This window comes from Patagioenas fasciata (assembly GCF_037038585.1).
Source record: "Patagioenas fasciata isolate bPatFas1 chromosome 6 unlocalized genomic scaffold, bPatFas1.hap1 SUPER_6_unloc_2, whole genome shotgun sequence".
NCBI classification, from domain to species: domain Eukaryota; kingdom Metazoa; phylum Chordata; class Aves; order Columbiformes; family Columbidae; genus Patagioenas; species Patagioenas fasciata.
The window spans coordinates 1122734-1149124 of record NW_027288504.1 but is presented as its reverse complement, the minus strand read 5'-3'; the positions used below and the strand labels follow the sequence as shown (position 1 = coordinate 1149124).

The window sequence follows — 26391 nt, the reverse complement described above, 5'->3', positions numbered from 1 at the left end:
TAAAATCATTAGTTTATACCCCGTTCCTTTTGCTGCCATTTCAGGATCTATAGGCATGCCTGAGATTTGCATGGCTTGGACTACTGAATGTATTAACCGAACAAAGCACGGGGTCATACGTGGCAGAAACAGTAAACCCAGAAATGCACATACTATCATGAAGCCTATTTTCTTCTACCAGGCTCCCCCAAATAAGTTACCCCACCAATGGCTAGTAAGTATAGAATTGCATTTCTGTACTGGTACATGTGCAACGCGTTTTATCTCCTCTGCTATTTTCATTATGGCTTCCCCATCGTTATCTCTTTCCAAACAACACTCCGAAGTATTCAGTTTCCCACAGACGCCCCCCTCTCTTCAGCTAAAAGACAATCTCACGCTCCCTGATTTTGGTACACTGCAGCTCTGGTCTGAGACAATTGTCTCGCTATGAGATTCGGTGCCTCAGCCGTCTGGTTGCTTATTATTTCAACCACTGCTTGCAACCGAATAATTTGGTTTAGCATATATATAGGGGTACGGGATCCCCAGTTTCCATCTTGGACCCATGTGGCTGGATCATAGTATTCAAATATTCTTTGTGCAGGCCATTCACCATCTTTCCAAGTTTGCATTCCTCCTATGGGGCATTTATTAAACTCCTCTCTGTTTCAAGTTTTGTCTTGCACTCCCCCTCCATCTCAATAGCCCCTCCTACCAGCTTGTGTAAAACAGATCCTAGGGCAGGAGGCAGAGCCTACAGCGAGTCCACCTTTCCCTAGGTTAGTTGCTACCCATAATTTCTGCCCTTGGATTTCACACTTGCCTTATTTCCTTCTCATCCTGTTCTCTGTCCCAGCCTCTCTCACTAAGCCCTCGTCTGGCTGCATGTCTCTTCTTTCCTCTCTCCTTTTCTCAAACTCTCCTCCTTCCTGGCTTTTGTCATTCCATTCCTCCATTTCAGACCTGCAGCCCGGCACTAGATTTTCCTCTTCCCTCCCTTTGGCTTGCTCCCTTCGCTTTCTCCCTTTGTTCCATATCCTTCTTTCCGACTTGTCTCTTGGAGACTTTCGGCCACGCTGAACCCAAGTCTGGGGATGTTTTGGAAACTTTTCAGAGGCCTCACTGGTGACAGGGGGGACAGCAGGCAGTGACAGGCCCGGGGCTGACAGGCTCCCCCTCCCCTAGGGGTCGCTTGGCTGCCACACCCAGCTGACATAGAACCTTTGTCACAATGCCCGCTTCCGTGGTGAGGATGCGGGCACTCTGCGGGTGACAGGGACACAGCAGGACTTGGTGTCAGCTCAGCAATTTCTCAGTTCCCCAAAGAAGCTGAATTCTGCAAATTGCTACTGTTGCTCTTGAAATGATGTCATCAGGTGGGTGTTTTGGTGTAATACACTGAAAACCAGAGCAGAAATGCTGAAGTATTCCCATGGTATGCATGGTCTTAGGAGCAAAGCACCGTGACTCAGCCTAAGTAGATCTGCCGCTTATTCTTTTGTACTGCCAGCAGATTGTGGAAGTAGAGTATAAAAACCATCCTTATGGAGAGATCTTTGCATTTTAGGCTTAGTCTAAGTGTCTCAAGTAGCCGGGGTTTTTGATTGGGCCTAATCCATCGGGTCTGATGGCTTTCCTCCTCGTCTCCAGATAAATGTGGTAGAAAATATAAAGCAAGGAAACGTCCTTTGGCCCAGCCTTGACTTGCCTTATTTCCTTCTCATCCTGTTCTCTGTCCCAGCCTCTCTCACTAAGCCCTCGTCTGGCTGCATGTCTCTTCTTTCCTCTCTCCTTTTCTCAAACTCTCCTGCTTCCTGGCTTTTGTCTTTCCATTCCTCCATTTCAGTCCTGCAGCCCGGCACTAGATTTTCCTCTTCCCTCCCTTTGGCTTGCTCCCTTCGCTTTCTCCCTTTGTTCCATATCCTTCTTTCCGACTTGTCTCTTGGAGACTTTTGGCCACGCTGGACCCAAGTCTGGGGATGATTTGGAAACTTTTCAGGAAACGTCCTTTGGCCTATCCGAGCGCCCCCTAGGGGAGGGGGGGCCTGTCATCCCCAGGCCTGTCACTGCCTGCTGTCCCCCCTGTCAGCAGTGAGGGCTCTGATTCAGCTGCAGTTTGTACTGTAACCGTGCATTTCTTGCTGTGGGCAGTAGCGATCCAGGCTGAGTTGGACACCTCTGTTTCCCTCTAGACACTCTTCCAGAACGTTGTGCCCCACCACTGCCTGGGCTGCATCTGGTCCCGAAGGGACAAGAAAGAGAACAAACAGCTGGCACAGAGCATCAGAGCCACCACCTCGCAGTTCAACGCCGTCACCAACTGCGTGCTCAGCACCATCCTGGAGAGCAAAGAATTAAAGACACAGCCAAGAGCGAAGATCTTGGAGAAGTGGATCCGTATCGGACGTGTAAAGCGTTTATTCGCGACTGTTTAACGTTCCTTGTGCGGGTGCTGTGGAGCTGGGAGGGGACGGGGGGTTGTAGGGGGGAGTGATATTTTTGATGCTCAGTATTTGTAGAGCTGCCCGCTTAGCAGGGAGAATGTGCAGCAAGCAGGACACGGGGCCGACAGAAGAGCACTGGCTATTGGTGATGCTGACGTTTAACGCTCCTGTGTTTCTAACCGCTCCTTTCACAGCAATGTAGGATCCTGAACAACTTTTCGTCTCTGAAGGCCATCGTTTCCGCCTTGCAGTCCACCTCGGTTTATTGCCTGAAGAAGACCTGGGCCTGCGTTCCAAAGTAAGGCTGTGCAGTGTGTCACTGGATGTGTTCTGGTGCTTTTATCTTTTCTGTGCCCAACTGTTAATGATTCTTGAGAAAAAAATTGTACCCTGATCTGATTCAGAGTGCTTACAAACAACTTAAATCATTGAATCTTTTCCTGTACAGGGACACAATGCTGATGTTCGAAGAGCTTTGCGAAATCTTCTCCGACTGTGACAACTTTGCGACGAGCAGGGAGCTGCTGCTGAAGGTGGGAATTAGCTTGAGTTGCCAGGTTGTGATCTCACCCAAAGCCGAGCTCAGCCCTGTTCCTAACCAATGAGCTCCCGTATGCGGTGCTTTGGGGAAGACGGGTCTGTAAATCCCGGCTTTTCTGCTGGGGCGAGAGGTGCCGCACAGCGAGATTGGACGCAGAGGAGTTACGAATGAGCACTTTGGCTTATATACCGCTCTGTGCAGACATGAACCGCTGGCTGAGATACCAAGGATGATGTCGTGAAAGCATCATTTACAAGAGCGCTGTTTGGTGAAGCAGACTAGTTGTATTTTGTTTGCTTCCACAGGAGTATTCTAATTAGTATAATTATTACTTCTCAGTCAATTAATCCACCATTGCTCTGACCGTTTGCAGGGAGTCACACAAGGCACGGTACCTTACCTGGGTACCTTCCTCACTGACCTCGTCATGCTGGACACAGCCCTTCAGGACTATCTCGAGGTAATTTGGGGCAATTTTTGGAATCCTAAATCTCCTCCCTCCCTTGCAGACACTGTGTCTGCTCCTGCATCTTCCACTGGGTGCTAGTGCAGTTCTTAAAAAGAGAGGAATGTATTTAACAAATAGACTCAGGTACACGAGTGCTGTGGCTTATCCTAGTGCTGGAAATGGGTCTTTGTAGAGGCCTTTGGTCAGGGCAGCTCTGGCCTGTCCCGTGGTGTCGCTACTTCATCCTGTTCATCCTGTTTGTGATTAACTCCAGCCGAGCCTGTGCTCTTCTCCTCTGATCCCTTCTCTGTCCTTCCAACAGGGCGGCCTGATCAATTTTGAGAAGCGGCGAAGGGTAAGTGGAACGGTGACTGTTCTGTGATCGTTAGTGCCTGACGCTCTCTGCTAGAGCGTTCTCTTGGCGAGGCCTGTTGTCTTTGCTGGGGCGTATCCAACAGCCGCTCACGTTACTCAGAGGGTGAGGAAGGAACAGTCCCCGGCACGCTGTGAACCTCTGCCGGGCTGTGAGGGGCAGCGCGGGAAGAGAAATTCCTTTTAGATGCGGGCAGCAGGGGAAGAGGAGCCGCAGGGCACTCGCTGCCGCGGGAGTTACGTCTGGGGCACGTTCCCCCCGTTTGGTGTTCACGGGAACACGTTACACAAGCGTGTTCTGTGTGCTGGGAGCGCATCAGACCTGCTGGCGTGAGACCTTTGCTGGCCACAAGATACAGTCTGTGACCATCTTCCTTGTGCTGCAGTAAATAGTTGTGGGTCAAAGGTGCAGAGAGCAAAGCGGGTACCTGGGACCGAGAAATCAAGGCTGAGCGTTGCCTTCCAGCCTGAGCCTTGTTGGTCAGAGATCAGTAGGAGCGAAGGTGCCGGGGTTTCCTCTGTCCGAGGGCAGTTTGTCCTGGATCTGTTGCTGCGTGTGTTTAGTGTATTAACGAGACTGGCTTTGTTTTTCTAATTAGAATTCCTATTTTATTATTTGTTTTCTTAGGAGTTTGAAGTAATCGCACAAATTAAGCTGTTGCAGTCCTCATGTAACAGCTATTGCATGACAGGAGATGAGAAATTCGTGCAGTGGTTTAGGAGGCAGCGGCATTTAAGTGATGAGGAGAGGTAGGGTCTCAGCCCAGCTGGCGAAGCAGCTTTTCTTCCCCCGCAGGCAGGTTCAGGTTCTCTCAGCCTTGAGCTCTGCACTGCCAGGAGCTGCTCCCGGAGAGTGGAAATACACACGCACAGAGCTGCGCTCCTCCTCGTGGGGATGAACCCTCTGGGACGTGGGAGTGACCCAGGGCTTCTCAAATATGGCCACTTTGAGATATTTAACTAACGGTATTGCCTGTTCTGCAGTTTCCGTCTGTCACGTGAAATCGAAGGAGCAGCTCCTGACCAGAGCACCGCAGCGGGCAGAGCTCAGAGGAGCGTGGTGAAGAGATTCAGCCTGTGAGTACAACGGGGAGGGGGCTTGGTGTGTGAATATGAACTGGAATAAATCAAACACCAGCTGACAAACCTGGCTGGGGATCCAGAGCACTGCAGTGCTGCGAGGAGACACCGCCAGCTAGAAATACGTATTGCTGTTGTCTCTTTCTATTGGTGTAAGTAGCCATGAGGGTTATCGACTAAAGACTTCAGAAATAACTCTAAGGTGTCAGACAAAGGAACAATTTTAGTGCTGGATTATAAATTCAATTCAAATTTGCAGCAGCAAAACAGAGCAAATAAGGATAGAGTCTAATTTGCTATACACACACAAACAATAGGCCACTCGAGATAGGAAAACACAACAGCAGGTCAGATTGTTGAAGCAAGTGACAGCTGTGCTCAGCCCAGCTCTGTTGTGCTTTCTTTTCTCCCCTAGGCCGTTCCTGGGCTTGGGGGTGAGCGCCTACAGCACCCCCGTCAACGTGCAGCCCAAACCTGCTCCAGGTGGGAGCTCTGGGGACAGCACCGTCACCATCGTCCCTCCCACCGACACTGCTGAGGAGCCTCAGCACAAGGTAGGGCCCGGGCCCTGTGTTCAGCACAAACAGCCTGTGCGAGGCTGCTGACGCTGCCGGTGGCCCCAGGCGCTTGCCCAAGCCTGTGGATCTTGACTGGAGCGTTGCTGGCAGTGGAATGGAGGGACCTGAGCTCTGGGAAAGGCGATTTTGGGGGGAGGGCTCATGTACATCAGCCCAGCCTAATTCTGGGGCAGGCAGAGCAGCTGAGCGAGTGAGAAGCAGGTGAGGTCAGAGCTCACCAGCCCTGTGGTTTGAGCTGCCAGGAACTGCCCAGACCAAGCCTGGGCTGGGCTGGGTTCCGTTCCCAGGGAGCTTTGTCCTGCAGACTCTGCTCTCTTGACCTAAGCTGCCTTAACTGGGTTGCCGAAGCCCTTGTTAAGGCTGTTGTGCTGAAGAGTGTCATCTTTAGCTTTTGGATCTTTGAAATTAAATGGTAATGAATGTGTTTGATCTTGTCTCCCCCCTTGCTGCCATCTGATGACAAGTGCTCCAAGAAGTGCCCCGGCTCCGTGACTCCCGTTCCATCAAAAGAAGTGCCGCCAGTCCTGCCAGTCTACAACCAGCAGAGTGGAGAGAGCTGCGTCATCCGCACCAGCGTAGAAGAGGACAGAAGCGGCAACATCTACAGGAGCATCCTGGTGAGTGGTGGGAACAGCAAAGCGCTGTTACTGTGGGTGGTGTTTTCACCCCAGGTGACTTGAATGGTGCTTTTAGTTTCGGAAACACCTATTCCCCGATCAGACCTCCTTGACAGGGAACGTGACCGATGTTACAAATCAAAACATGTGGAGCAGGGGATGAATGAGAGGTTTGCAAAGAGCATCTCTCAAGGTTTCTGGCCTTGAAATTGAAGCTTGTATTTGATGAACAATGCCAAGGGAAGCACTCTGAGCAAGTGCCGGCTTTGCTGCCCCTGCTCTTCTGCCAGCGCCGGCTGTTGTGTGTCCAGCTCAGCACTGGGGTGTGTGAGCTGTGACACAAGGTGCCCCTTCCCCAGCAAACCCAGCTCCAAGGCCCAGAATCTTTGCAGGACATCGCAGAAAGTGTTTAGCAGGGGAGACTGTGGATTAATGGATGTCTGCAAACAGCAGCTGGGGCAGCTCTTGCTGCGGATTCGATGGCTGCTGAGAACAAGGTCTCACCTCTCCGAGTGGTTGCTCAGGAGAGCAGAGGCTGTGATTTCCTGCTGCATTTCTAGAGCAGTGTCTGTTGTCTTGAACTAACTCCACCACCAGGTGTCGCAAAGAGCGTGTTTTAGTGTCTGGCAGAATCTGCGACTTGGTTACCAAGCGACTCCTTGCAACTCCCTCTTTGCAGCTGAGTAACCAAGAGAAGGCTCCTGCTGTCATCCAGCGAGCCATGGAGAAGCACAACCTGCAGTCTGGCTCAGCCGAGGATTACGAGCTGGTCCAGATCATCTCCGAGGACAAAGGTGGGGAAGCAGAACTCTGCTGCTGCTGCTGCTTGAAGAGCTCTGCTGCATTTTGCCGGCAAGAGTAACATGCGAAGCGACGTCAGAAACGCCATCGCCACGTTGTCCCAGCTGCCGGTGAGAATAAACCCCCAGCGCTGAGTGGGGCGCCCATTAACGCTCGCTCTGCTCCCTCTCTTGCGGAGCTGGCGATCCCATGCAAGGCGAACGTGTTCTACGCCATGAGCACCCAGGCCAACTTCGACTTCATCCTGAGAAGAAAAGCTGCAGCACAGGAGGAGCCCGCACTTCATGGATTGCAATGGCTGAGCTCTGTATAAGATTTACTGTTTATATTATAAGTATGTAAACTTTTTTCCCCCCAGTTTTAGTCTGGAGTTCATATATTTTAATATGTGACCTGTATATAATGTTTGAGCTTTGTATAATATTTAATATTTCTATAACGAGTATATTAACTTTTTTCCAGTTTTTGTCTGCAGTTAATGTATTTTAATACTTGATGTGTTTATCATATTTAATCTTTCCATACTTCTACAGAAACCTTCAATATTATATAATCTTTTTTCTACTGATGTCTGCTTGGAGTTACTATATTTAAATAGCTTAGCTTTATAGAATATTTTAGCTTTGTATAATATTTAGTATTCATAGAATAAGTACGTAAACTTTTTTCCACTAATTTCTCCTTGGAGTTAATATATTTAAATGGTTTAGCTGTATCTAGTATTTGAGCTTTATTTAATATTTTTTATTTAACATACTGATATTTAATATTTATGTGATATTTTTATTTAATGTACTAATGTTTAATATTTATTTAATATGTTTATTTAATGTACTAATATTTAATATTTATTTACTATGTACATAGACCTTCCCCAATAATTATTTTCTGGAGTTGATATATTTTATTATTAAATCTTTATATAATATTTGATCCTTGTATAATATTTAATATTGATATGATAAGTATATCAACTTTTTTCAACCCATTTTTGTCTGGAGTTAATGTATTTTAATGTTTCTTCTGTATATAGTGTTTGAGCTTTATATCACATATATAGAGATGCATATAAAATAAATAGATAAACTTTTTTCCACCCTTTTTTTCTGGAGTTAATAGATACCAATAATTGAGCTTTATATAACACATAATCTTTATTTAATATTTATAGAATAAATACTTGAATTTTTTTCCACCAATTCTTGTCTGGCATTAAAATATTCTAATATTTGATCCCTATGTCATATTCAATCTTTACATAGATGTAACATCTCTATAATAAATACGTAACTTTTTTTCCACTAATTCTTCTCTTGAGTTAATATATATTAAGATTTGAGCTTCTATATTATACATAATCTTTATTTAATACATAATCTTTATTTACATAATAAATATGTGAACTTTTTTCCCCCACCAATTCTTGTCTGGTGTTAAAATATTTTAATATTTGATCCTTATGTAGTATTTAGTTTTTATATATATGTAACATTTCTATAATAAATACGTAACTTTTTTCAACTAATTTTTGTCTGGAGTTAATATAGTTTAATATTTGATCTTTATATCATATTTAATCTCTATATATTATTTAATGTTTCTATAAAAATACGTAAACATTTTTCCAGTATTTTTTGATCTGGAGTTACTAGGATTAATATTTAAGCTTTATATAATACATAATCTTTATTTAATATTTATATAATAAATACTTGAACTTTATTCCACCAATTCTTGTCTGGAGTTAGTATGTTTTAGTGTTTGATCTCTAGATAATATTTGATCTTTATATGATATTTAATCTTTATAAAATATTGAATGTTTCTATAATAAATAGATTAACTTTTGACCACTAATTTGTGTCTGGAGTTAATATATTTTAATGTTTGATTTTGTATTCTATTTAATCTTTATTTAATATTTAATACTTATATAATAAATATGCAAACGTTTTCCCACCAATTCTTGTCTGGAGTTAGTAGATTTTAATGTTTGATCTTTAGATCATGTTTGAGCTTTGTATAATATTTAATGTATCTATAATAAATAGATGAACTTTTTAACACTATTTTGTGTCTGGAGCGAATGTATTTAAATATTTGATCTCGTGTAACATTCCATCTCTATATAACCTTTAATGTTTCTATGATAAATACGTCAACTTTTCCCGCTCATCAGTGTCTCGTTCATCTCTTTTCCTCTCTGAGACTGCACCGCAGTCTGAGAGTTTCCACCTTTTCCCCATTGTCTCCATCACGGCATTTGTTGCTCCTGGCAAAAAGACGACCCCGAATTTAAGCTGCCTCTTGCGTTCTGGTTGTACTTCAACTACCCGGGGAGACAGCACACTGTTGTCAGGTTGTCAGGTTCTGGTGACAGCCTTAGAACCGGTGACGTGCACCAACCCTGCCTGTGACCTTGGTGTGAGCAGCTCCACTTGCTCCTCACCCTGGGGAAACTGCTCCTGGCTCCGGGTCTGTCACCCTCGCTGCGGGGTCTGCACCAGCCGGGGCTCCGGGGGCTTCGCTCTCGTGCTCCACAGCAGAGGACAAACCCCACACTCACAGGAGAACACAATAACTCATGGAGCAGCTGAGCTTCACAGGAAAGGGGAAAAATAGCAGAAAAAGAGCAGAACAGCGGAGAAGGGTTTGCACTGGCTCCTGCCTTCCCAAAACACAGTCAGTGCTGAGCAGGGAAAGCCCGGACAGCACCAGCCCAGGAGCTGAAAGCACAGACAGAGAACCAGCGCCTGTCAGAGCTGTGGAACCGCTGGGCAGCCACCGGGTCTTGCAGATGGAAATAAATAGAAAAGTGCACCTACACGCACACGTACAGGTGAAAGAACAGTCGGCTCCACTGAGGCCATGAAATGGACACATTCATCTAATTCATTACATTTAGATCCTTAATTATTTCTCTCCCATCCGTGAAACCTTCAAACCTCTTGTACTATTAATAACTCGCTTCCTAAATCAACAAAAAAAAAAAAAACCACGCACCTCAAAACAAACAAACAAATAAAAAAAGCAAAAACCCCAGCTGCAGTGTCAAGTAGTTTTTAATAAATTGCTACTGCTCTGCTTAGGGAAATCAAAGTTAAACAGAACTCTGCAGTGTGTCTGTCCCTTCCGTCTCCAGCCCCCAGCGGGGAGAACTGTGAGGAACACCAGGGCCGTTTCATGGAGAAACTGCTCCCGTGGGATCACAACGGGTCAGAGGAGGAACGGCTGGGAACCCAGAGCTATGCTGACACACGTGCTGCTCCTACCCACACCGACAGCGGCACCGCGCTGGATGCTCCGCTTCGCAGACGTCCTGCTGCTGAAGGCCACGCCAAGTGTCTGCCGCCGTCTGGAGCATCGCCGTGCTGCACAGCGCTTCACACAGATCCGGGTTGCCGCTCGTAAAGCCAGAGCTGAGGAGGAAAGGAGAGGAGCTGTCAGAGAGCGACGCCCCCGCGGCGCAGCCGCTCCGCACACTCACCACGCAACATGGACGCTGCTCCAGCCTGCGGAGCAGAAGGAACTCGGCTTCCCGGCACAGCAGGCGCATTTCCACGGGCAGGGACTCCGTGGTAGAGCGACAGAGCTGAACGACCTGCGCTGGCCTTCCCTGCCAGGCCTGCTCCCACCCCATGAAACAGCACACACAGCTGCCATTTTGCACCAGGTTTTATGTATTATCAAACCGGCTGACAGGTAAGAACACATCTTCTTGAGCAGAAAGCACAACACCCGTCAGGAGTTATTAAAGAACAAACACAAATGAAAGCCCAGGCACACATACCCAACCGTACAGATCTCCAGCAGGTGAGTTTCTCGGTGGGAAGCGCAGGAGAACATCCCAGCCAACCCAAGCAGTGCAGGCCGGTATCACCTGCCCTCTGAGAATCGTTTTTTTTTAAAAATAATCACCATACTCTGCAGCAAGTACATCAGAACCCATCCAAAAAAAGAGACAAGTTTGCTCCTCACATGAAAAAATATCCAGACAAGCTGCCTTTCCGTCCTGTAACGCACAATAGTTCTGTCGGGGCTGTCGAGAACAGTACGGATGACACCACCAACATCTTGGTAAGTTGCTTTGGTTTGATAAGGATAATGTCAAGCAGTTCGTAACCAAACATTTTAAAGTTCCTGAAAGTCCTAACACTTGGTTTTACGGCCTAATTAAACAGGCCTGCAAACAGGCTGTGGAGCTTTGTTTTCCTGAAGGAATAAGTGGAGGCACAGGGGGTGAAGCAGGACATGACATGGACCAACTCTTCCCTTTTGCAACCTCCACTCCTGCTGCCAGCTCCCAGGATTTTAGGCACGCCAAGACGGCAGCTCCGGACTGGGAGGCCCGTTCAGATCTGGCAAGTTTTGTGATTTGCAGAGGGGAAGCCAGCGATCCTTTTCTATCACCGTGCGATGAAGGAGATGACCCTACAGAGGAGCGCTGCTCCAGGGAGCTGGATGGTTTTGGAAACCATTTTGATTCCCTTTCAAAAAACAAACCCAAATACCCAAACACTCGCCCGCAGTTTCTCTCACCGAACAGGGTTATAAAAAGCCTATGAACCTACGAGGACTAACAGTTACACAGTAGCCTAGTTACAGCGATCCAGAAAGGTATGAACACTTGTACACCTCTATATATTAATCTTTATAAATACAGTATTCTACACAAGGAACTGTAGAAAGACGTCATTCAAGGTTTGGTTTTTCTTTTACAAAAGCTTGCGAGGGCTTTTGTTCAGATCTCTGCTTTTTTCCCTGCCAGTCTGCATCACTCGTTCTTTTTCCTCCTCCATCTCCCGCCTCGCCCTGCGCGTCTCGGTCAGTTGTCACATCAGCTCCAAGCTCTGTGCTCTGCCACTCGAAGCAGCGGGATGGAGACCACATGAAGAGCTGCTCTGCCACTGCCAAGGGTGAAAAGCCGAAGCGCGAGGCAGGTTCAGCCACCGACAGAGCCGCGGGGCCGCGGGCGGTCATAGCTCGTCCCTGGAGGACGGCGCGTCCAGAGACGACTGCGAGGGCAGAGCGTCCTTGTTCTGGGCGTCGCTGCGGATCGTGCCCTGCTGCCGGGATTTCCAGGAGTGCGTTCTGTCCCAGTCTGTCGACACGGTCTCGTTGTCCCAGATGGTGGAGGTCTCTGTGTCGCTAAGGTAGCCGGGCTGCCCTGTGTAGTGGGTGGGGTAGACGAGCAGGGATTCTGCTGAAAAGCCTTTCAAGTCTCTGGACTTGTAGTACTCCATGTACTTTGCTCTAAACAGGAGAGAAAAATCATCAGGGACAGAGTGAAATGCTTATAACTGCGAGATACAAGCCCATCCACTGAGTGAATGTGTCCCAAGCAGCACAGGTAGTTGCTGTGGTGGAGTCTGACCTTCTACCCACTGCATTCAGCTTTAGAAAAACAAAACGTGAGCATCACAACATCACACGCTGCATACTAAGCGCCGTGAGGTTTTGCGTAGCTTGAGTCAAACAGCATTAAAACACTAAAGAACCGAGTGATTATTAACCTGATCTTTTGTTGGTTTAGGTCTCAGTACTGATTGATAAATCAACATTTTTGCAGATGAAGTTGAAGAGCACCAAGTGAGCTCCATTTTCTGAAGTGCCCCACAGAGCACTCAAGTCATCAACCTGCTGAAAACTGTAACGTGAATAATTTGGACTCCAAGCTCCAAAATTAATCATTTATATGTACCACACTAAGTGTGCACACATAAACAAGGGTATACATAAGCATATATAGATATTAACACATATGATATACACTACACAAATCTACGAACCAGATCTTAATCATTCAGCAAGACCAAGCTCACGTGAACCCAAGTAACGAAGACATCTGACCTACTTACACCGGGTGCTTGTTGTACATGACTGGCAGAAATTCATCCACCGGCAACATCTTGCCGAAAGGCTCCGCTCCGATGAGCTTCTGAGCCCCCTGGAGGGAGATCGCATAGCCCAGGGTCCAGTACGAGTAATCGGCTTCCACCAGGTTCATGACGTTGGGAACTGCTTTCTCAGGCTCCTGCACCTGCATCCTTTTCCGGCCAATGTAGCTTAAAGGGGGAAAAGACCACAGAAATCGTAACCTAAATGTGAATCTGCAGCAGTTAGGACCACACAACTGTCCATGTCAAGCGGGGAAGGACAAAGGGTGGATCTAAGAAGCAATCCCTGACACATTTCTATCCTGTACCACTCTCAGACATTCAAATCTTACCCCAGCGGGTGGTACAGATGTGAAAGACTTGATAAGGCAGCTGAGATGACACGGTCCAAGCCTCAGCGCTGAGCTGTGGCAGTTCCTCTGTCACAGCAGTGTCTCCAGACGACCAACACTGCCCACAAAGCGCACCAGTGGTACCCAACACAGCTGGGGCACCCCAGCACCAGCCTGGCCCAGAAGCAGAGTTATCCTGATGGGAAGAGCCATCAAGAAGCCTCTGCCACCTTTCCCTGCACTCCAGCATCACCCTCCATCTCTGCTGCTCATGTCCCCTGTGTGCCCAGAGCTTCACGAGGGCCAGTGACTTACATTAGCTCCCAGTCTAGCTGGGCTTGTTCAATGTCATCCATCAGCTTCATGAGCTTCCTCTTGAACTCGTCCTCAATAACAAGCGTCTTCTCCAGTTCTCTGTTCACAACCTGAAACAAGATGGTTCAGAAGTGATCACAGTGGCCCCGAAATCTCTGGGGGTCATCCTGACCTGGTCCTGGCCCTCTGGACCATACAGGTAGGGAGGCTGGAGAACCAGCCCCAGATTCACAGCTCAGCTGGGACGAGCTGTCCAAAAATATCCTGTGGCTGAGCATCTGCAACCTAGAAAAACCCTCCATGTGATGCTGCAGCACCTCAACCCCGTGAGCTACCATCTTGCACAACCACCTCCTCCTTTGACAACAAAACCACTGTTCAGAAAAACCTGTTTCTGTTGGGAGAAAAATTAACTAACTGATTTACATTCTAAATCAAGCTTAGAAATGATATCCTTAACTCTGCTTACTCAAGTAACAGAGATCCCTGCTGCTAAATTTATTTATGATATACCAGCTCAAAAAAAAAAGCAGTTAGCAGAGCCACTGGAACTTGCTCCAGCACACATGAAGAACCAGGGAAATGAAACAGGAGTTTCTTTAATACCATTTGTTCTTCAAAACCTTCCTGCCTTTCTCCTAAACAAACTCACTCCAAACAGGCTATCAGATGGTCTGCAAAACCAATCGTGAAAACATTCTGATAAAAATCACTTGGCAAACGGAGAGTAGAGCTGAGAAAGCTGAGCAATGTGTTCAAGAGAACCCCTGTACGCGATCCCCTACAAACCAAGTAAAACCATCCTACACTTCCAGAAACCGGTATTATATTTGTCCTGGGACCGTCCGTGTGCCTTCCCACTGCTCCTGCCCTCAGCACCCTCCCCAGGGCACCCGCACCCCCCTCACCTCCTCCCAGATGTAGCAGTGGCTGAGGAAGCAGCCGATCTCTCCCCGGGTGAGGGGCCGCAAGGAGCACGGGTCCCGGTAACCCGGCAGCATGTCGATGCTGAGAGCTTTGAGCTGACTCGTGTTCAGCGCTCTGAGAAAGAGAGAACACCTATCAGCATTTAAATAGAAAGTAAATTCAAGTCGGACACAGACGCAACGGGGGAAGTGCTACTGATGTTCAGAGATAAGCTGTAACTCACGAAATTCCTGCACTTGTTTTGCTCAAAAACCGGGAGAAAAATTAACTAACTGATTTACATTCTAAATCAAGCTTAGAAATGATATCCTTAACTCTGCCAACGACTTCTTGTGGGACCATCAATATGTCAGGAGCTTGGCTTCAATATTTTCCTAAGAGGTCCTGATGGGTGCGCAAGTCTCCGAGACCACTAGATGGCATGTGGGTTCCCACTTCCCTTTTTGCGAGTCCCAGACCAAAAATTTCTGCCTTGATTTCTCAAGATAAAAACATCTTAACATGCCTTAAAGTAAGGGCTGTGTCAGGGTTAATACTGTAGCCCAACAGCTTTGTAGCACGAGGACAGACAAATCTCTCAGGAGATAATTGCTCTCACACACTTTTGCTGCTTTCTAATTGTGTGCAAGTGTTATAGTTCACAGAAAGGAGTATGATTTTAACCTGATTTTCATCTTAGGTTGGATCTGGGGAACAATTTCTTCCCCAAAGGGCTGTGGGGCATTGGAACAGGCTGCCCAGGGCAGTGCTGGAGTCACCATCCCTGGAGGGTTGGACAGACGGACATGCGGTTCTCAGGGACATGGGGCAGTGCCAGGGGTGGGGGAACAGTTGGACTCGATGATCTTGAGGGGCTTTTCCAACCCAAATGATTCTGTGATTCTATTAGCCTGACCCACACCGCCCTGGTTCTCTCATGAAGACTAATTACAAAAGAAGACACAAACAGAGTAAAACTGCCCCAAAGCAGGGGCAGTTAGGTTAATAAAATGTCCACCTCTCCCTCAGCCCATCCATCCCCAGCAGGAGGGAGGTCAGGGTACCCAAGGAGATGGTGTCCAGCACAACCCCCTCTTTGCAAACATCAGCAACCCCAGCCGAAACTCACTTCCCATCCACGGCCTCTACTATCTTGACTGCAATCTCCTGCTCGTAGAGAGTCCGCAGCATCCGATCCCGCCTGTCCTTCCAGCGCTTCAGGTTGATCATGAAAATCTGGGTTGAAGAGAGAGACATCAAGCTCACAGCCTGGGAGCGAGGAGGAGAAGTGACTTCTCATGTACCCTTCTTCAGTAGCAGATCTTAAAATACCAGCTGTGATTTTATCCCAGGTTGCGTAGAATTTGTCAGAAAGTTGGGGTTGGTTTTGAGTTGGAAGGTTAGAGGTTCATTCTTTGTCTAACAACTACTTTTTAAGGACGTTTTATGTCACAAGGAAAAGTTGCTCATCAAGGATGAATAAAGGTGAGAGCAGACCAGTTACAGCCAAGTCTATAATTTCCAAAGATATAAGATGTTTTGATTTATATTAAACACAGAGTCAAATGTCCAGCTCCAGTCCCAGAGGAACATCGACCCACATGTTTCTCCACAATGCCACCACTACCTGTATTTAGGATTATCTGCGGGGTCACCACCCAAGCACAAGAACACAGCAAAGAGAATTTTTGTAAATTACTTCAGGCACTGAAAATTCACAGAATTTCCACCAAAAAAATCACAGAATTTTCACAAAAAAATCACAGAATTTTCACAAAAAAAAAATCTGCTGCTTCCCCTGCCAGAGCAGAAAGCCCAGCACAGAGCCCAGATCACACCCAGAGATGTCTGTGCCAGGCTCTGCCCAAGCCTAAGCAGACAGACTTTTTGGTGCGGGGCAGAGGACCAAAACCCTCATTTGCAGGTAAACTGCAGAGGGGCTGGGATGTTTTTCAGTCCCAGGCAGACAAGTGCAGCTTTGTAGCCTGTGGAGCAAAAACCTCGAGCCAGTAAGAAGCGGATCCAATTCTAGGTCAGCACAAATGCAAAAATAATAAATTGGATAAATAGAGCGCAGCCACAAAGGACAACACGGCAAAAAACCTACAGCAGCTGCGCCCTAAACACAGACGCTCCAACAAATCATGTTTGGAATTCACGTGTCGTATAAACAGATATAACAGAATAAGCCAAGAAAACAAAGGCTTCTCTGGTCTCCACAACTGCCACCCTGGCAGCTGCATAAAAACACAACTCCTGGTTAATTAAAGCACAGCAGATCCCTCTCCAGCCTTTCCCCTCAATGCCTGCACCCTCCATAACATGAAGAACAGGGAGGAGAGGGATTTCTGCGGGGTTTTGGGGCAGGACCGCTGTCAGGAACCACCTTTCTAATGCACTTTTAAAGGCCATAGCAGAAAAATGTGGTGACCGAGCAGGGCAGGAGGAGAGCTGCCCCAGTAAGGGGGGAGCACACATGGTTTCCAGCCCTCCTAGACGTCCCCATCTTGGACAGAACTCGGCTGAGAGCCTCCCCCATCTTCTCCAGGCTCCCCAGTGCCTCTCTCAGGGGAGAAAATCATTCCTGTCTCTCACTGGAAAACAGGAGAGGTTTCCCGAACGACCAGTTTTTGCTGCAGAATGGAATGATGGCTAAGCTGCCCCACAGAGTCAGATGTAGAGGAAATGGCACAAGAATCGGGGGAGTTAAATGATGTGTTTTTCACTCTCACTTCTGCCATCTCTTCCTGGCTGGATTAAAACATCCATACCATCAATGCAGGAAGCCCACAGATTTGCTGAGCACTGCCCTGGCACACCAACCTTAATCGGGGGTTTTGTAGCAGGTATGAAATGCCCACAGACCTGAGTGGCCTCATCTCTCCCCAGCAAATGCCAGAGGGCAAGAATGCTCCCTGAGCCCTTTCCCTTCTGCTTCCCTGACCTCAGAAGTTCTCCCCACGTAAGGATGGCTATTTGCTCCTGGCAAAAAGCTGAAATCCAACAGACGAGTGACTGGGAAAGAGCTTAAACGTATGAAGAGATGGGAATGGGAAACGGCTGGAAGGTCAGTTACAGGGAGATCCTAGCTCCATTAGGTGAGAAACAGGAAGACAAGACAATGGCAGCAAAATAAGTTCCTTACTTCATCAAATCCCATCTTGTCAGGGTTCTTCGGCGGAACAGAGACAAACTGTGAGGGTTCAACGGGAGGACGATCAACTGGAAGAGAGGAGAGATCCCAAGCATCACCTTCATGCACTAATAATAACGTGTGTGTGTGTGTGTTTGCATCTCTGGACCTAAAGCCCCAGGGACCTGGCTGATGAAGTCAGGCAGGAGTGGGTGTAGCACAAAGCGTCCATGTCACAGAACAGAAGCCAGCAGCCATCTGCCAGACATAGCTCAGGAGAGACACGAGGTTCTGCAGCATCCTTGCCACGTTAAAGATGCATTTTTGCATTCGATATGGGGAAGTTAAGGAGTTTTGTCAACGGAGCTGACCTGACCGTGAAGCGATTGCATCTCTAGGTAGAAAAACGGTGGAAAAATGGGAAACTGCATGTCAAACCAGGATGAGAACAGTCGGATCAGGAGGCAGATTCCCAGGGGTAAGAGAGCTCTCCAAACCTTAACTTGGGGGTGTCCATCACAGCAAGGCACAGTAACTTACTCATTGCCTCAATGAGGGTGTGCACAAAGTTCTCGGTTTCTTCTTGCAGCGTCTGGTGCGATTTCAGGGGCATGGGAAGGAAACCATAGTGTTCACGGTTGCAGATGAACATCTGTATACCTGGGGATCACAGAAAAAACCAGAAAATAGAGTCAGGTCTCTTAAAAGAGGAGTTCGCTGCTCTGTTGCTATGTACCCGCAATCAAATTCGTTGCCAGGAGCCCAGTCCCAAAAAGTTCTGCTTCAAAAGCAAATGAAGGGGTTTAACTTAAATCCCTGGAAGGCTTGAACAAATGTGGAGATGAGGTTCTTAGGGACATGAGTTAGTGCCAGGGGTGGGTTAACGGTTGGACTCGATGATCTTGGTCTTTTCCAAGCAAAATGAGTCTATGAAATTCATAGTGACATTTTCTGTATCATTTGGCTGGCAGCACGTGGTCTCTCCTCTGAAAACAATTTCCAGTTGCTCCATAACCGAAGGTATTTTTAATTGCCATCAGTTTTCTCTTAGGAGAGACTGGAAACTCCCTCTTAGCCCAGAGAAAGGGTCTCTTTTGGCCTTTGCCTTCATGCTATGAAAACAATCTCTCAGCAGAGGGCAGAACCGGCCTTTGGCAAAGCGATGTTTGATGCACACAGCGGATCTGCTGGGAGAACTGGGGAGCATTCCAGAAACCCCTGTATTCCCCAAACCCCACCTGCACCGCTCAGACCTGATGCAATCCCTTCACAGAGCCAAAAGCAGGAGCAGGTTTGCACCATCCAAATCAACCAAATCCTAGAGAGAGAGAGCAGCAGGGAGAAAGAGATGCTTCCAAAAATAGGTGATACCGTAACTTCCTTCTGCTCAAAAGCTTTTGTAACTGCTTGTTCAAGGAGCTGAATCTGAAGGCATGGAACAAGAAGAAGATGCAAAGCTTCCCTTCTGAGCAGATCCATTTGCAAGGGAGAGACCCATACGCTGCTGGGAATGTCGCAACGTGTGATCAGTAAGATGCTGTTCCCCCCAGACTCACCAAGAGTTTGCTCATTATCGGCTATAACTTTTCTTTTTTTTTTTAATTAAACAAGCAGAATCACCCTTGTCCCTCTAGGAAATAAATGAAAAGCAGACACCACCTGGTGAGAGTTGGTGCTTTCATGTATTAATCCTCCTAAATCCCTGGTATTTTTAGCAAGGCAGAATTATCTGCACTAATGACCCCGGTGTTTCTACTGTTTTAAGTTCTGCAAGGAAACTGCTGGCTACACTACTGCCAAAACACATTCAGCTGTCAGCTGCAATTTAGGTAAATGGCAAAATAAAAAATACTACCTGCTAATATTAATGGATTTGGCACTGATCTAATCAACTAATCTTATCTGGCTCACTGATCTCCGTTTTTATCTTCCGCTGGCTTAAACACAGTTAATCTGCATAGATTCACACCAGTATTTCTGTTTCTTCTGGGATAAAAGTTACTTCAAAATGGTAAATCTACCTTAAAACAGGGAGGGGGACTCACTCTCCGGCTCTGTTTTTATAATAAAATAAAAGTTTGCTACAAAGGACAGAAGGCTAGAGATACTGGTGTTACTATCAGCCTTTGTAAGGCAGTGAGCAGGGTTCACAGTCATATGCCTTAAATAAATCCACAGTCATATTTAGGCAACCTAAATTTCCCCCACGCCCCTGAGACTGGACATTCCTGGTTGGCCTGAGGTCTTCAGAGCCTCAGGCTGAAGGAAGCTCAGAAGGTCTGGCCAGCTCAACATCATCTTGCCAGTGCAAAGGGCTCTACGGAGACCGCCCTCCTCAATAAAACACCTGCGCTGAGTTTTGTTCTGTGCTCCGCAGCCCACGCCCTCTCGGCAGAAGTGGGACGGGTGGGATGGTCTCTGTGGAGCATCACAAACCACCTGCTTCGAGCAGAAGATTCACTGCTGGAAAAATCAATGGGTTGACCTGAGGCGTTAAGCGCAGTACTTGGCCCAGACAAAAGCCAACATCGTTTATGGTTTCAGGGAAATAAGTGGAATTACTCTGAAGAGAAGTATGCCTCAAAGTCCATACATTTTTCACATTTCTGAACTTGGATGTCATCCTTTTGTCCTGGGTGACAAAACTCAGCCCAGGACACAAGCCAACAATCTGAGAAGATCAGCGGGCCAGACTGCCGAGGTCAGCTCTGGAAAAAGCTGAAGTGTTCTAGGATGGAAGGAAAAAATGATGGGTTTGAATCCCTGAAATATTTCTGAAGCAGTTGGAGCTAATGCAATGCAGTTCCCAGACTAATTGGATGCTGTCAGAGGGAACAAGGGGCAGGTAGATTTGAGGGAACCTGCTTTGCTCACTGGACCTAAACCTCTGTTCTCTTTTGGAGCCAACATACCCATGTCCTGACTCAAAAGGTCAGGGCCCCAAAAGTGCCCTGCAAACTCCCATCTTCCTCTGCCTCCCAAGGGCTCAATTTCAGCTCTTGTTGCGTCTCCTCTCCCACTCATCCATGCTCCACATCCCCTGGAAGCTGAGTTTTAAAAAGCCCTGCTTACCATGCCAAGAACACTGTCTTTCGCAGTGCTGTTTGCAACAAGAAGGATCACTCAAAAGAAAGCTGCGAACAGTCGCTGCACTGCTCTGTAAGTGGTGGGAAAGGCAGATTTCTCAGCCTGGCTCTTCTCTAGAAGCCACTGTTGACAAGCCACACTTCTTCACTTTCCCTCTACTTGTCTGCACCCCAAGAACAGCCCCTCCTTCTCACCTTAACTTTTTACAAGGAGAGGACAGATAACACCAGCTGCACATCACTCAGTAGACCCAAAACCCGACTTTCCCCAAGTAATTCACCCCAGTAAGCCAGCAAACCAGTTGTGAAGCTCTGAACAGAAGCGCGTTTCATCAGTGCCGCTGAGGTTTCATCACTCATTTTTTCCTTTATAAGGCCCCAAACTTTGCCCTTTTCAACACAGGAGGGCAAAGAACAATACAGATGGTCATTAAAAACATACCCTTCCCAGGCCCCTTTCATAGATGTGACACAGTTCTGCCAGCCAGGACTTCGCTAGAGACAGAATACCCACCAGATCCAAAAATAAACAGGACTAACCATCCTCAGCAGAAGAACAAGCAGCTGTAGCAGTGGTATCGTGCACTAAGAGACAGCGAATCCCCCAAGACACATGGAGCTCTGCACACACCAACAGCCGTTCCAGGTAGAAGAAGACACTGAGGTGGTGCCTTGGCCCGAAAGGACTCCTGAGTTTCAGATCTAACTGAAATCCTCCCAATGTCTGGTAGAAACTGGTCCCAGTACCAGCTGGAGCCCCAAACATCTCAAGGACTGGTTCTTGACTCATTCTCCCAAAGTCCCAGTGAGGCGTCAGTTCTGTGGAGATTTTACTGCTCTCACGCCAGCAAGAAATTTCCTCTGAGCACAGCCCACAGACCCCACATCATTCCCTGAAAGTTGCACTGATTTTGCTTAAAGCAAACAGAACCAACAAAAGAAAAACCTCTTAACTCTCAGACAATTCCTGCTGAGCTGCCACAAAGCAAAGCTTCATCAAGCACTGCAGGCAAGCAACTTGGGTTTTATTTTGCACAAACACTGCAACGTCTAAAAAGTGTCTCTTGTCCTCACCCCTTCCTCAGGGAGTCTCCTGGAAGTGGTGAATTTAGACAACTACAGAGTGCCTTCCACTCTCACAGCATTCACTTGTGCTCGCTATCATTTCACTGTGACAAAAAACAAAGGTAGATGCCACTAATTTTGTCTCTGAAACATTGCCTTCGTCCCTAGAATAGTTCCCATGTCTTTTGAAGCTATCTGTGATTCAAAGCTGCACTGCCACTCACTTGCTGCTGGTTGTCCCTGACCAGATCCAAAAGAGAAAAGGGAACAGGGTCTTAACTCACCACTGAAGCCAAAAAATTGGCTTTTGGTCTGTGAACTCCAAAGTAAAGATCTGCATGTCTACGAGTGAATCCTGCCCAGCAAAGTCTCCAGACACACCTGCCTGGCGACTGGAGAAGGCAAAGACCATGATATCGTCAAAGCTCCAGGTGTAGTCCTGATGCGGGGGGTAGAACATCAGCTTGGTGGAGGCTTCTTTCCTCAAGTCGATGAGGAAGGTGGAATGAATCATCGGGACAGCAAAACAGCCTGTCCTCTTCCATTCCCGGATCGGGGGGTAATCCAGGGTCCTTTTGTAATAGCCCTGCAAACAGAAGCAGAGGGCTGGATGTTACAGAAGACTTCAGTTTCACAGCTGCTCCCCAGCAAAAGCTCCTACCCTTAGTCCTGCTCAGCAGAGACGGATCAGTGCTCAGTTCTCAGATTTTGAAGTGTCCCCATTTTGAAAAGGGCTCAGTCAAGTATTCAGAAACAATCTTCAACCAAAAAGGTTAAAATATGACCTTCTCTCTGCTTTTCAGCAGCTAATGGAAATTCAAGCCTTTCTGCTACAAAATTCCCTTGCAACAGAGCTTCAAATCTCAGATTTTTTTCCCCTGGCTCTCTGGAAACCTTTTTTTTGCACATAGACTCTCAGCTCTGACCCTGGAAGCTGCTGAGCATCTGTGGCATCCTCTGTGTTCAACAAGCACAAAGGACATTCAGTGTCTCACCGAATAGGACCTGCAAATTATTTCTGGCCATGACCTAAAGAGCTTTGCCAACCTTTCGGCACTCTGGGTGCGACACCCGCCTTGTGCAGCTCACAGCTGGATCTGCAGGTGCCATATGTCTAAAGCTATCAGATTTGGAAATCAATACACTGAATTCCCCCTGAAAGAAAGTCCTAATGCACCAATTAGACATCTGAACATGGCTGACGGTTGGGTCCGTAGTGGATTCTGGTCTTTACAGAAATGATGAGTCACTAAAATCAGTTGAAGTTACTTTTGATTTATATTTTCCAAGAGCATCCTAGCAACAGCCGAGCAAATCACTGCAGAACCACTTTACCCTGCCTTTGCGCAGAAGCACCGTGTGGTGCATTTGTCTGTTTATGCATCTGTTGGTTTGCCCCTCGGAAACCTTCTGACCACGCTGTGAGGACTGGATGTCTCAGATGTCCACGAAGAGCAGAGAGCGGGCAGAGCCCTCACTGGCATTCCCGCTGCGGGAAGGGTTAAAACATCCAACCGTTAACAGACAGCCGAGAATGCCCACAGGTGAAAGATGCTGGAAACTTAATTTTTGTCCTCCTCCACTTGCTCACTACGGGCTTGTGGGGCTTTTCATGGCTCATGAATCACCTGTAGCCAAGAAAGACTCCAACTTGTCAGCACTGTTGTGCTCTCCTAAGGATAGCTTCACGACAGCTGAATGTCAGGCTGTCTGCAGCTGGGTTTGGCTTTGTGTTTTAGGGCATTCTCCAGTTCCTGCTCCCTCCCCAAGTCTCCAGGGAGAGCAGGGCTGAGAGCACGAAGCTGCAGGACTGCGAGCACAGAAACAAGCAGCAGTAACTAAGAGAAAAGGAAAAAAAAGTGGGAACTTTCCTCTTCATCTGAGCAGCTTTTTTCAGCAAATCCTGCAAGATGCATTTGCTGCTAGGTTTTTTTCCCCTCCTTTTCTCAGTAATCCTGGTAATGATGGCGATTTTCTGCTGGAGAGGTAACAGCAGGGGCCAGGGCTGAGGCTGGTGCACACTGGCAGAGACCCATGCCAGGCTGTGGAGAACTGCTGATTTACATCAGGACTTAACCTTAAACACTTAAAGGACAATGCCTTTCCTATAAAGTTTATTTCTCCATTTTAAAACAAAAACTGAAACAAGTAAACACACCCCCCCACACACCCCTTTTCTTATCTGTGTATTTACTTCCCAAGAATTTGGCGAGTTCAGGACCTTTTCCTGCTATTTTTACTCAATTAGTTAGTCTGACTTGTGGAACTCCTTGTCATAAGATGGTGTGGGGGCCAAAAGAGAAAAGATTCGGTGGTTTCTGTAAAAGAAAAAATATAATCACCGAGAGCTTTAAAAACAAAGACCTTCCTCAAGAAATCCTACGGAAGGAGACTGCCAGAGGATATTTTACACCAGAAGTGGGAAATGGAGTTTGTTCTTCATTTCACTCCAGCAATAATGACAATAATTAGCAACCGGCTAGCTCTCTGGAGCAAAGCAAGAGGGCAGGAAATGGCTGGAGCATGGAGCCTCTCTAACATCCCCAAGGGATGACGAAACACCTGCCAGCAGCAGAGTAGCAAACAGGTCAAAAACCTGATCTCATTATTGAGATTTACCTGTGGGCTTGGAGAAACGAGTATTAATTATAGTCCTCACCTCAGACTGTGCGGGAGAAGAATGGACTCCGACAACTCTATGAGAGTTATAAACTGAAGCTGTTTAATGTAAAGTTTGATCAGGTTATATAGTCTTAAACTGCTGATTTTGTAGTTACATTATTTATACTTGGATAATTATAGTTAGATTACGCGCTGCTTACATTTCTCTAGCTAATACATGATTGATTGCTACCTTAGACAATCATCACCTCTCATGTCTTACCACAAACTACTTCAACTCCTCATTCTCCTCTTGCCTCATCAACTTTCTACCCCATTCTGTGTGGTCAAGGACCTTTCAATGACCCTTCACTTGTGGCCTAGATCAGCTCGATGCAGTCTTGCTCACTGCACGGATGTCCATTTGTTTCCAGAAACGATCCCACAAGGCTGAATGTCTGAGGAAGCCCATCTAGAGCTTAGTCAAGAACATTCCAAAGAAAAAGAGTGAAAAAAGGCAAAAAATCACCGCTGACCCACACTGACCACAGCGATTTGGATCTACTTGTCAAGTGATAGCTCAATCTCATTCTGGCTCTAAAAATGATGTTACTCCTACTAGGCAGCATCTTTGTACCAATATTTACTGCAGCATATATGATTTGAGAAAGAAGCACTAAACTAATTTCTACAAGGCAAACAATGTTGCCCCAACACATAAATCTTGTTCATGTGTGAGAAAAACAACCTATATACAACAGAAAGCTGTAGAAAGAAAAGCAAATTCCTCTCTGATTAGCATCACTATACAGGAAAGCTTGTCTAAAATTATGTACCAAGAGATTTAAGGCCATTAAACAAACATATGGAGTGACCTCAAATAAATTCTGGTGTGTATATCAGTATTTTTTATGTAGTTAGTGGGATTGTATCATTTCCCAGGACTTTTGGCTAAACAAGCTCAGCTTCCTCCAGATTCAGCTTTTTCAAGCGAGAAATCTCAGACAAGGCAGCAAGTTCCAGCTACGTGCCTGCACACCCAATGCAGAACACGCATTGCTCTGCTCGTACCTACAGCTCGGTTAGAAAACAAAGCCTGAAAAACATTGATAGACCGCAGTGTCCTCTCTGCCCTCATTCCCAGATTTCCTATAAACGTATGGACCTTTCCCAAAGGTACCCACCAAGATTTGGGATGCTGCCACTCAGAGAGGTGCAAGCTGAGCTAAGTGCACGTCACCGAGCTACAGCAGCTTCTTTTCAGAAAAGGACGCTACAAAAACAGACAGGAAAGCCCACAGGACAGAAACCATAACCCACCACTTCACAGACACAAGAGGCCTTTGCAAACACAGCTTGCACAGTCGCCCAGTAGCGTTCAGGAGGTCACTTGCCTGGGGGGTGATGCCACACCAGAAATTTGAGTAGAGAGAGCGAGACTCGAGCATTGGTGCCACCAAGGTCTTGTTTTCTGCTATCAACAGGTTCAGGGTTTCTGGGTTGGTCAGTAAGTTATCTGTATCAATAAATTAGAGAAGAGGGGAAGAGAAAAATAAATTTGTTATTAGATTAAATGATATGCTTGCCCTGATGCTTTCTTGGGAACAAGGCAGCCAGAGGCATGAGGTTGTCAAAAAAAACCCAAAAAGCACTGAGCTGCTGGTTTTGATACCGTAGGACACATCTCTGTTAAAGGTACATTATGAGATGGGAAGAGATGTGGAGTTTCCCTCGCACTCCACGGAATGTTCCTCCAACACTGGGGCAACGGAGCTGCGAGGGAAAACATCACTGCTGAAAATTCAGGGTGCATTTATTCTGCAAAGAGGATCACTCTTAAAAAGTGGCTGCTGCAGTCACCAAAGCCACACATCTGTTCACAACTGTTCCGTAGAACTATTTCCCTTACATTTCATCACTAACAGGTGGGGTTTCCATCTGAGGGCCCCTTGCAGGTACCTACCCACCACCAGGACTACGTTCAGTCCTGACCGCTGGGCAACAAACCTTGGGTTTACCCATGGACTTCTCTCTCCAGCTGCAAACTCTCTTGCTCATCAGACCAAGAAACGATACACGGCATCTCACTGCAGAGAGCTTTGTCTTTAGATGGACAGGAAACTTTTTGGCAGCCCCGGAGTTATCAGAGTGACTATCTGAAAAGCTTTTGCCTGAGGACAGTTAATAAATCAAA

The 26391-nt window shown here is 46.9% G+C and overlaps 2 protein-coding genes across 13 annotated transcripts in view; one reads left to right on the top strand and one right to left on the bottom strand.

Annotated features, from left to right (window-relative positions):
* Positions 1–2093: 2093 nt before the first annotated feature.
* On the top strand, positions 2094–7268 carry LOC136116228 (ral guanine nucleotide dissociation stimulator-like 1). Of its 3 annotated transcripts, none has more exons than XM_065862430.2 (10): positions 2094–2390; positions 2621–2724; positions 2875–2959; positions 3341–3427; positions 3738–3770; positions 4416–4537; positions 4772–4864; positions 5283–5421; positions 5910–6062; positions 6742–7268. In XM_065862430.2, exons 3-10 carry the CDS (start codon positions 2882–2884, stop codon positions 6922–6924), a joined length of 888 nt encoding a protein of 295 aa, XP_065718502.2. In that variant the 5' UTR covers positions 2094–2390; positions 2621–2724; positions 2875–2881; the 3' UTR covers positions 6925–7268. The 3 variants fall into 3 exon arrangements, with proteins under 3 accessions (XP_065718502.2, XP_071659021.1, XP_071659022.1); XM_071802920.1 differs by having other exon boundaries at positions 3690–3770; XM_071802921.1 differs by having other exon boundaries at positions 3690–3770; positions 6660–6769.
* Positions 7269–9906: 2638 nt separating this feature from the next.
* The window catches only part of LOC139825424 (procollagen galactosyltransferase 2-like), a 162200-nt gene continuing 145715 nt past the window's right edge, over positions 9907–26391 (bottom strand). For 6 of the 10 annotated variants that reach the window (XM_071802908.1, XM_071802907.1, XM_071802905.1 and 3 more), the window contains 9 exons: positions 25592–25713; positions 21978–22182; positions 17986–18105; positions 17458–17534; positions 15442–15548; positions 14315–14447; positions 13407–13516; positions 12721–12927; positions 10520–12115 (listed from right to left, as the gene is read on the bottom strand). In XM_071802908.1, the coding sequence (XP_071659009.1) occupies positions 11839–12115; positions 12721–12927; positions 13407–13516; positions 14315–14447; positions 15442–15548; positions 17458–17534; positions 17986–18105; positions 21978–22182; positions 25592–25713 (1358 nt within the window). In that variant the 3' untranslated portion in view covers positions 10520–11838. Of the gene's footprint in view, positions 10282–10519; positions 12116–12720; positions 12928–13406; positions 13517–14314; positions 14448–15441; positions 15549–17457; positions 17535–17985; positions 18106–21977; positions 22183–22931; positions 23915–25591; positions 26355–26391 lie in introns of those variants that run through there. The other 4 variants (XM_071802912.1, XR_011736758.1, XM_071802911.1 and 1 more) reach the window with 4 other exon arrangements.

Bases quoted from the DNA above. Each gene is read 5' to 3' on its own strand.
- LOC136116228 (XM_071802920.1), top strand. From the start codon at position 2,882: ATGCTGATGTTCGAAGAGCTTTGCGAAATCTTCTCCGACTGTGACAAC. The intron at 3,771-4,415 runs GTAAGTGGAACG...TTGTTTTCTTAG, and splicing joins ATTTTGAGAAGCGGCGAAGG to GAGTTTGAAGTAATCGCACA. The intron at 5,422-5,909 runs GTAGGGCCCGGG...TCTGATGACAAG, and splicing joins CTGAGGAGCCTCAGCACAAG to TGCTCCAAGAAGTGCCCCGG.